The sequence below is a fragment of the Ailuropoda melanoleuca genome, chromosome 1 (genome assembly GCF_002007445.2).
Source record: "Ailuropoda melanoleuca isolate Jingjing chromosome 1, ASM200744v2, whole genome shotgun sequence".
NCBI lineage: Eukaryota > Metazoa > Chordata > Mammalia > Carnivora > Ursidae > Ailuropoda > Ailuropoda melanoleuca.
In genome coordinates, this window is record NC_048218.1 from 100321626 (window position 1) to 100332682 (window position 11057).

The 11057-nt window shown below is 39.8% G+C and overlaps 1 protein-coding gene across 9 annotated transcripts in view; it reads left to right on the forward strand.

The window, feature by feature from the left end:
- Positions 1-7984, forward strand: part of IFT80 (intraflagellar transport 80) — a 123146-nt gene extending 115162 nt beyond the window's left edge. For all 9 annotated transcript variants that reach the window (XM_034663717.1, XM_034663725.1, XM_034663704.1 and 6 more), the window contains one exon: positions 7534-7984. In XM_034663717.1, the coding sequence (XP_034519608.1) occupies positions 7534-7644 (111 nt within the window). In that variant the 3' untranslated portion in view covers positions 7645-7984. The remainder of the gene's footprint in view (positions 1-7533) is intronic.
- The last annotated feature ends 3073 nt before the right edge of the window (positions 7985-11057 follow it).

Here is an 11057-nt window from a genome sequence, read left to right on the forward strand (position 1 = left end):
GCTTAACCGCTGTGCCACCCAGGCGCCCCAGAACACTTCACTTCTGGGGGTGCCTGGGTGGCTCAGTCCTTAAGCGTCTGCCTTCGGCTCAGGGCGTGATACCAGTGTTCTGGGATCGAGCCCCACATCGGGCTCCTCCTCTGGGAGCCNGCTCCTCCTCTGGGAGCCTGCTTCTTCCTCTCCCACTCCCCCTGCCTGTGTTCCCTCTCTCGCTGGCTGTCTCTCTCTCTGTCAAATAAATAAATAAATATTTAAAAAATAAAAAAAGAACACTTCACTTCTGGACCCCCAATAACATGTGGAAGTTTTCCCCCATGCTGACAAGCAATTCTCCAACACCAGCTGGGTGTCCTACAATTTAAGTCAACTGTGACACTATCTACCTGGAGATAGCGTCAGATTCCACAGGTAAAGGGCTCAATCCCACAAGATTGCACCCAACCCCCATCAGATGCCGGTTGCAAGCCCAGGTTATCACCAGTGCTTCTGACTGACCAGTTATAGATCAGAGATCGCAGTAACCCCTGCCTTAGGTTTCAGATGACAGTCACAAGTCCAGTTTGTTAGCTGTACTTCTGACTGACTGGCTATAACTCAGAGGTCCCAGATCCCTTTTCTGATTTGATTGATTTGCTAGAGTAGCTCACATTTACTTATGTTTACTTAAAACATAAGTTTATTAAAGGATATGATAAAAGATACAGATGAACCAACCAGATGAAAAGAGACTTGGGGCAAGGTTTGGGAAGGCCCTAACCTCAGGAGCTCCTGTCTCTTTGGAGCTGGGTTGTGTCACCCTCCCAGTGTGGATTTATTCACCAACCCGGAAGCTCTTTGAACCCCGTACTTTGGAACTTTATGGAGGCTTCATCACATCGATGTGATAGATCATTGACTCCTTTTTCAGCACTTCTCCCTTCTCAAGAGGATGGGGGGCAGGACTGAAAATTCCTAGCTTCTAATCATGGCTTGATCTTTCTGGTGACCAGCCCTCATGCAGGAGCCATCCAGGGACTCATCTGGAGTTCTCTCTCTCTCTCTTTTTTTTTTATTTTTATTTTTTTAAGATTTTATTCATTTATGAGAGAGCTAGAAAGAGAGAGCGCACAAGCATGGGGTGGGGGGCAGAGGGAGAAGCAGATTCCCAAGGATCAGGGAGCCTGATACTGGACTCGATCCCAGGACCCTGGGATCATGATCTGAGCTGAAGGCAGATGCTTAACCAACTGAGCCACCCAGATGCCCAGAAAGGGGTGTATTTTATAGATGCTCCACAGACTTTTTGTTTCATTCGGACCTTCAGTACTGAAAATGAATCCTCTGAGAGTTATGGGGTATGAGAGCTTACTCTACTATGGGACTAACTCAGGGCCTTGGGACCTCTGAGGACTATACTCTAATTCACAGAATATGACAGCAGCCACCACCACTACAGTGCTAAGCAGCCCAGAGAATCACTGATTACTTGATCTTTTTATTATAGTTTTGAAAATTTTAAACCTAAGCACCCACGTTAAATTTACTTTATTGCATAATTTTATGCAGATTCATACTACTCTGTTTCTTCTTCATCATTCTTGCCATCAATATTTTTTTCAGTTTTTTTCACATTAGGTGCTCTGGAGGACATAGAATATATAATTCTTACCCTCAAATTTATAATGATTATAATTTATATTACAATTACTGCATTATTATCATTAAAATTATACTTTAGATAGCGAAAACTTAACATTTTTATCTTCTTTCTTATTATCTATGTATTCAAGTGTTGCCATCAATCACTAGAGTGGCAGAAATCTTCAAAATGGGATAACTAGAACAACATGACTTTCTGGTATTTTGAGAGTTTTTTTTTTTTAACCCTGAAACTATATAGGTTACCTTGACTCCCCATGGTCCTACGTTCTAGTATCCTCCTTTTTTTCTTCATTAATGTAATTTGGAAGCTAACTAGAAATTACAAAGCAGTATTTTAAGATGAAAATTATTTTTTACTTAAAAATTTCCCACTATTTATCTAAGCCAAGATTTTGATTATATAAACTTTTTAGTTGAGAACTACGAGTTATATAGAGATCATTTTTAAAAACTGAGAAATTAGGGGCGACTGGGTGGCTTAGTCAGTTGAACATCTGACTCTTGGTTTCAGCTCAGGTCCTGATCTCATGGTCATAAGTTTGAGCCCCACATCAGGCTCCACACTGAACGTGGAGCCTGCTTGAGATTCTTTCACTCCATCTCCCACTGCCCCTCCCTCCTTCACAGAATAAATAAATCTTTTAAAAAAAAGCTGAGATATTTATTCTAGATATGTGGTAAGTTCTGGTGGGCTCACAACGCATAATGTAAAATCTTATAAGTGAAAAGTTTCATATGCATTTGTATTTATGAGCCCTGAAATTTTATTTGGGCATTTCTAATTTAAAATATGGAAACCTGGGATTCATACAAGATGGACTGTCTTCTAAAACCCCAACTAGACTCATTATACCTGGTCTACAGTAGTGTTCAGTAAATATTTGTAAAATAATTTGTAATTTGGGCAAATAAATGTCACTCTACTGAATATATTCTGCATAAGAAGAAAAGTAGAAAAATCAGGAAATGTTTAAAATATTATTCCAGGAGAAAGAAAACAGTGGAAATATAAACAAACCAACAGCTTGGGAGCAGAATTACAGAAAGTATAGAATTTTGAAGAAGATCCAGAAGAGCCAATACTCAGTGTAGACAAACCACTTGAGGCATAGCTGCTCCCTAAACTTCGCAGGTTTTAAGGCCTTATGATCTTATACGTCCTGAGACACAAAACCCAAGAGAAATCGTTAGGTGATAGCTCACCTGCTAGGTAGTTACCTTTTTGTCATTCAGTATTTATTGAGCACTTTTGGCAGACGATGTACTCCCCTTGCTACTTGGAATATAAAAGTAAACATGGCAGACACTGACCCCAGCCTTATGAAGCTTATATTCAATGGAAGTGATAGTTAATTATACAGTCATTAATTTCAATTGTGATAATTACCTTGAAGGTGCTATAAAACTTTATGGGTGGGGAAACTGACCTAGAGTGGTGGAGATTAGCAAAAACTTTCTAAGCAAGGCAAACAATATTTGCACTGAGCTCTAGAGAATAAATAGTAGAAACTGACTGGGGTGGGAGTGGGAGTGGGAGAGGAAGTGGGGGTGGACATGTTCCAAGCAGAGGGAAGGATCTTAAGTGGGAAACAGTAAGGAACAAAAAGGGAGATTGACTTGAGGGTTTCATAGGGCAAATTAAAGATATTGAACTTTATCCTAAGACATATGTGAAGTCATTGAAAGGAAGTAACATGATTGCTTTTCCCTTAAAAATCCTGATCCCTCAAAATAAATGGAAACTTAAAGAGTTTTCTACAAAATTATGTTGAGTAGGATTTTGTCAGTCAAAGGATACGATAATAAGAGCAAATGCATGAGGTCTTGAAAGAATGAGGAAGGAGTCCCTAGCAATTGCTCTGGATCCTGGGTTCTGAGTAGTTAGAATATTGTTGGGGACCAGACACTGAAGGGTCTTAATACCATGTTAAGAGAATGGACTTCATAATGTAGGCAATGGGAAGACTTGGAAGTTTGCAATCAAAGGAATGATTTGAAAGATACGTTCTTTTTTTTTTTTTTAAAGATTTTATTTATTTATTTGACAGAGAGAGAGACAGCCAGCGAGAGAGGGAACACAAGCAGGGGAGTGGGAGAGGAAGAAGCAGGCTCCCAGCATAGGAGCCTGATGCGCNGAAGAAGCAGGCTCATAGCGGAGGAGCCTGATGCGCGGCTCGATCCCAGAACGCCGGGATCACGCCCTGAGCCGAAGGCAGACGCTTAAGGACTGAGCCACCCAGGCGCCCCTGAAAGATACCTTCTGATGTAGACGATGAATTGGAAGTTAGGGTGGTGACTAGGAGACTAGTTAGGCGCTTACTATAATAGTTCCACCAGGAGATGGAAAGAGTAAGATTAATGTAAAAAAAATATATCAGTTGTAAAATCAAGAGAACCTTGTGGTTGGGGGTGAGAGGAGGGGTGGTTAGGTTGGCTAGGCAAGTCATTTGAGAACAACTTCAACATTTCTACTGTGGGTGACTGTTAAATGGGGAGGGATACCATTAATCTAGATAAGGAACATGAGAATATACAAGTTTTAGACCTTTTGAGTTTGAATACATGAAAATATACATTTTTTTTGTTTGAAGTCCCTGTGGGGTATCCAGATAGAGATATCTAATGGGCAATTGGAAATAGAATTGTGAACATTGAAGGATATTAACAAAGGAGCAATCAGGACGTGATAAATAAATGTATAGTCATGACCATGTAGGCATAGTTGAAGTTACGTGAGTTGATGCGATCTCCTAGGGAAAGTATAAAAAAGTTGTGGTTGGAACCCTGGTGAATACTAAGAGTTAAGAGGTTGTCTAGGAAAAAGATACAGGAGAAAAAAAGAAGACTGGGAAGAACATTTAGAAAGGAGAGCACCAACCAGAAGAGAATGGTATTATATGGTCTGAGTGATTTTTCAGAGAGCCGTGGTCCACAAGGTCCAGGAAATGCTTCCACGTCAGGACCTTCTTCTTCCTTTTGTCATCATGCTTTTCCCCAGATATACCCATGGACTCACCCATCTCCTTAGGTCTTCATGTAAGCTTCTCAGGGAGGCCTTTTCTTACCACTCTGTTTGAAACACAACACCCACTCCCCTCAACTCCACCCCTGCCACTCACTGTTTCCCTTCCCTTTTTCAGAACTCTTACCACTCCCACATTTTATATATGTTTATATCTTCCACTGTTATCTTTGCTTATCTTTCTATGAAGACTGTGATTTTTCTGTTTTTGTTCACTGCTGAATCCTTGCACCTAGCACGATCCTTGGCATATAGTAAGCACTAAATATTTGTCGAACAAGTAATTGAATCATACATAGGATGAAGAATAAAAACACTTGATGGTGGCATTAGTGAAAAGTTCATGAAGTGTAGTAGGAACAGTCACATTACAGTGCTCTGGGGAGACAGTGAGAGTCAGGAATGAGAAGAATGAGGCTGGTAGTTTGCAGGGGGACAGAATTGGGGGGAAGGACGATGAGGAGCAGCCAGTGACGAGAAGGAGATTGAATGTGTAAGTGATAACTGAAGGCAGATGTCCCTGTGGAGTGGAAGAAGATGGGATCAGGGACATTAAGTGAAGAGGTTGGCCTGAGACAGAACGAAAGAGACAGAGATGGATACAGGTGTAGGTTAGTTTGTGTGAAGAAGGAAATTAAGTGAATTCGTGTCTGGTGGCTACTGTATTCTCTGTAAAGAGGAAGCTGATGTTCAGTCGAGAGTACGAGAGGTAGAGGCTGGAGAGCCATTTGGTGTGTGGTTTCGGAATTACTTCTACGTGAGTGAGAGGAAGTAACTGGGGACCAGAGTAAGAAGTGCCAAATAGTCCTGACATCTCTATAATAGAAAAAGCTGTGTCTTTGTGTAGAGGTCAGTCGCTTGGAAGCTGTCATGAGCACATCCTTATCGAAAACCCACTAGTAGAAATATTCTATTCTAAGAACTAAATTATCAGAAGAACACTATTCTAAAACTGGATTAATGCCAGAGTGAAAGTGAAACATTTATTTTCAATAGGATATCTGTCAACTGACGCCCTGATCTGTACTATAACAAGTGACTAATATAGATGTCATCAATTTCCTCGATGGGCTTCTGGTGCAACAGAGCAGCAGTTGTGTAGTGTGCGGTCAATATATGGTTTTATGGTGATGGATTTGAGAAACATATGTAAGTCAGTTTAAGGCTGGAAGAAGGCCAAGGCATTAATCAAGTTTTGTCTTTCTCTTTGCAAATGTTTTGTTAGACATAGAAACGAGTGTTTTGCCATTTGAAAAAATCAAGTTCTGGCCTGATTGAAAAATGAGTCTTCCAAATAATCTAACGTTTGTTCTGCCTTTCAATGAGCTGTCACTTGCATCTTACCACAGACATTCATCTTCTATGAGTAAGAGGGATTCTTTTAATTCATCTATTTTATATATTATAGACAAGCATATGGAATTATCTTTTTAGAAAAGTGACCAAAATATCCACAAATTACCATATAGAAATTTAGTTGAAGAATATTGGAATAAAAAGGAACCACATATTTAATTCCATCAACTTCCAGCACAAAATAAAAGAGGCATGGGGGCACCTGGGGTGTTCAGTTAAGCTCTGACTCTTGATTTCGGCTGGGGTCATGGTCTGAAGGTTGTGGGATTGGCCTACTTCTGGCTCCACTCTTAGCGGGGAGTCTGCTTGAGATTCTGTCTCTCCTCCTCCCTTTGCCCCTCCCCCCTGCACTTTCTCTCTCCCACTCTCAAATAAATCTTTTTTTTTTTTTTTTCCTAAAGAGGCATGAAGTCCTGATAAGGTTAAATTAATTTCCCAGTTTCTTGAAAGAAATCTGCTCAGGCAGCATGTAATACCTCAGTCTGGTTTAATGCCACTATTTCACTCAGCTCTCCTATATGGAGGGGGAAACCTATCACTTTTGGCTCAGTCTCAGGAGTTTGGGTTTATTTCATTGTAAATCAGAGTTAGTTTAATCTAGGCCCCAATTTTTATGTGTCTTTCCTGAGAGAACACACATTCCTAGTGTAGTGATCTCCAAACTTTTATAAACAATAGAATGTTTTTTCCTAAAGAAATTTGTTCAGAGAACTCAGAACAGAGTCCATTGCTAACACCAAGTGTAATGAGCTTAGGGGAAAGGCAGGGCAGGGGGCACTGCATTATGGATCAAAGGGAAGGAACAGGGGTGCCTGGCTGACTCTTGATCTCCGGTTGTGAGTTTGAAAACTGCCCCATGTTGGGCAAAGAGATCTAAAAAAAAAAAAAAAAGGAAAGGAAACAAGAATGGTACCACCTTTTATGATTATTTTTGTGTGTCCCCCAGCCTTGTTACTCACTGCGCTTCCTTTAATATCTTTTTGTCGTTGTCTAAACCATCACCATGTCTGTATTACTTTAAAAGTTGTTGCAAAGCAGCCACATTGTCAGAATATGCTCAGGAGAAGCAAATGCTTCTCTCTCCTTATCATAGCTAGGCTTCTACTGGAAACCTCAGTAGCAAGAGGTGAAGTGCTAACCCATTTGAAACATGGCCTCATGCCTAGGACCCTGTCCATTTTTCCCCTTGTTTCACCTTCTCCCCCCTGTCCCTGAGGCACCTGTGCAGAATCCTAAGGCTCCGTGGGACTCTTTAGATGTACCTTTTGTAAATAGCTACAACTAGATTTTGGTCTTTTGAATCATAATGAGAGTCTTTGCTTTTTATTGCGGTAATTGTTTTGTTTGGTCTTATTCTTTAAGGTATGTTTTTTAGCATTATTTCACAACGTGTCTTTCATGCTCTCTTTTTCGCTAGTGATTTAGAAGACATCATTCTATTTTTCTTTGTTCTTGGTTACCTTGAATTAAGCAAAGATACGTTATAAACTATCAGTATGTTTCTTCTTTTGCAGCTCCAAATAGATTGGGAGAAAATCAGAGCCAAAATTGAAATGGAAATTACTAAAGAACGAGAGCGATCATCAAGCAGCCAGGCCAGCAAGAATATAGGTCTGAGGCACTAAATTTCTTGCTTATCTCGAAGAAGTTTTACCTTTTGAAACTAATTCTGATTAATCAAGGATAATCATATTTTCAGTGCTAAAAAAAAGGCAGAATCTTTAAGTACAAGCACTTGCTGTGTATTTAATACTAAAAGTACATTCAGAAAGACTAATCACAAAATAATTGATGTAATTTCATCCTTTATATATTTTAGTCCAATAATTAGCAAAATATTCCTGTATGTTTATGACACACTTATGTAGTGTTGCTTATGTTCCAGTTTTTGTCCATTATTTTATCCCTGAATCTTCAGCATGAACAAATAATAATTCTGATAATAAAACATTGGACTCTTAAAAATGTATGTTATCCTTAATTTTTATTTGACCTCTAAATTGTAAGATGTTCCAAAAGTTTATTTATACAAGAAAAATACATGAGGATGGATTTATGAAAATGTATATATATTTGAACATCAGGGTTCATAGCAGGATTATTCACAGTAGCAAAAACATGGACAAAAAAGATGTCTGTCGGGGCGCCTGGGTGGCTCAGTCGTTAAGCGTCTGCCTTCGGCGTCTGCCTTCGGCTCGAGGCCTGATCCCGGCGTTCTGGGATCGAGCCCCGCATCAGGCTCCTCCACTGGGAGCCTGNTGTTCCTATCTCTGTAAAAAAAAAAAAAAAAATTTTTAAAAAAAAAAAAAAAAAAAAAACATGGACAAAAAAGATGTCTGTCGGGGCGCCTGGGTGGCTCAGTCGTTAAGCGTCTGCCTTCGGCTTGGGGCCTGATCCCGGCGTTCTGGGATCGAGCCCCGCATCAGGCTCCTCCACTGGGAGCCTGCTTCTTCTCTCCCACTCCCCCTGCCTGTGTTCCTCTCTTGTTGGCTGTCTCTCTCTCTGTCAAATAAATAAATAAAATCTTAAAAAAAAAAAGATGTCTATCAACAGATGAATGGATAAACAAAATGTAGTATAGATGTACAGTGGAATATTATTCAGCCTTTAAAAGGAAGGAAAGTCTGACACATGCTACAACATGGATAAACCTTGAAAATATTGTGCTAAGTGAAATAAGCCAGACTATTGTATGACCCCACTTATATGAGGTGCCTATGATAGGGAAGTTCATTGAGACAGAAGAAATAGTGGTTGCCAGGCCCAGGGGGGAAGTGGAAATGGGGAGTTATTATTTAATGAGTACAGAATTCCTGTTTGGAATGAATAAGTTCTGGAAATGGACAGTGGTGATGGTTGCACAGCATTGTGAATANCTGCCTGTGTTCCTCTCTTGTTGGCTGTCTCTCTCTCTGTCAAATAAATAAATAAAATCTTAAAAAAAAAAAAGATGTCTATCAACAGATGAATGGATAAACAAAATGTAGTATAGATGTACAGTGGAATATTATTCAGCCTTTAAAAGGAAGGAAAGTCTGACACATGCTACAACATGGATAAACCTTGAAAATATTGTGCTAAGTGAAATAAGCCAGACTATTGTATGACCCCACTTATATGAGGTGCCTATGATAGGGAAGTTCATTGAGACAGAAGAAATAGTGGTTGCCAGGCCCAGGGGGGAAGTGGAAATGGGGAGTTATTATTTAATGAGTACAGAATTCCTGTTTGGAATGAATAAGTTCTGGAAATGGACAGTGGTGATGGTTGCACAGCATTGTGAATATACTTAATGCTACTAAATCGTACACTTAAAAATGGTTAAAATGCTAAATTTTATTATCCATCTATCTATCTATCTTACTATTATTTTAGAAATATATCTAGAATGGGCAAGAAATATTTTCCTCATTTCTATCCCGATTTGAGAATGTTCAGGTGCTAAGTCCTGGAGTCTGAATTTGAGAAACTCTTAAATGATAAACCTTTTTGATTACTTCAATTCAGTTTGTCCTAAAATTATTGCTTCAATAATGTTCAAAAGCTTTTGAACATTAACACAAATATTCCTTAGAAAGTCCTCCATGGGGGCGCCTGGGTGGCACAGCGGTTAAGCGTCTGCCTTCGGCTCAGGGCGTGATCCCGGCGTTATGGAATCGAGCCCCACATCAGGCTCCTCTGCTATGAGCCTGCTTTCCTCTCCCACTCCCCCTGCTTGTGTTCCCTCTTTCGCTGGCTGTCTCTATCTCTGTTGAATAAATAAATAAAATCTTTAAAAAAAAAAAAAGTCCTCCATGAAGTAAATTTTGGAAAGGTAAATTATAAACTGGGTGTATGCGTATGTATTGGAAAGTGATTACCTCTCTCACCCCCATTTTAATGAATATATCTAAATTTCTGTTATGAAAATGTTTCTGTCTTTTCAATGTATTTCTTTTCCTTTCTGGAATGTTGAAATGTTCTGTTCTTCATCCAGGTGCTGGGTGTAAGAGTGAGTTCAGTTTGTGAAATATGATTGAGCAGTTTACTTATAAGTTGTACTTATTTATATGTTTTATATTATATTTCAATAAAAAGTTTAAAAAGAAAAATGGTTAAAAGGGTAAGTTTTATATTTATTTTACTACAATTTAAAAAGTTAAAAAATATAATGAAATACGTCTGCATTCTAACAGTTCTGATACTACAAAAGGTGTTGTCCTACCCAGGGTTAGTGTCGGGTCCCACAAACTAGAGGACAGGATCCCCGACTAGACTGCTCTTATTTCAGTTGCCAGCCACATGTGGGGACCCCAGGATACCCACACTTCTGATTTGGCTGCAAATTCGGGGATTCCTACCATGCCTGCTTTAGGTTTGATAGTTCACTAGAATGACTCACTGAGCTCACTGAAATGCTTTACTTTCAACTACAGTTTTATTATAAAAGATACAACGCAGGAGCAGCCAAGTAGAAGAGATGAGAAGAGATGCTTAGAGCAAAGTCCAGGAGAAAGGAGAGGTCTGGGGGGAAAACAGGGCGGCATAGAGCTTCCATGCCCTCTCTTCATAGAATCCAGGACCGTCATCCTCCCCGCACATTGATGTGCTCACCAACCAGGAAGCTCTCATAGGCCTTGCTGTTCTGAATTTTTTATCAGGGTTTTATTATAATTGATTAAATCTCTGGCCATGTGATTAAACTCTTCCTCTCCCTAGAGGTCAGGTGGCTGAAAGTTTTAGCCCTCCAAGCATGTGGTTTTCTGCAGACCTGTTCTCATGCTGAAGCTATCTAGCCCCCATCTCTCTCTCTCACACACACACACACACACACACACACACACACACACACACACACGTACGTCACATCATTAGCATAACAAAGATACTTCTATCATTAAGGAAATTCAAAGGGTTTTGGAAGCTCTGTACCAGCCACCCCCCCAACACCTCACCTCAGACCAGATATATTCTTTATTATGTCACAGGTCATCCCCTGGTCTTTGACCATGGGGTCTTTTATGGCAAGGTACATACCTGAGTATAAAAGATACAGTAA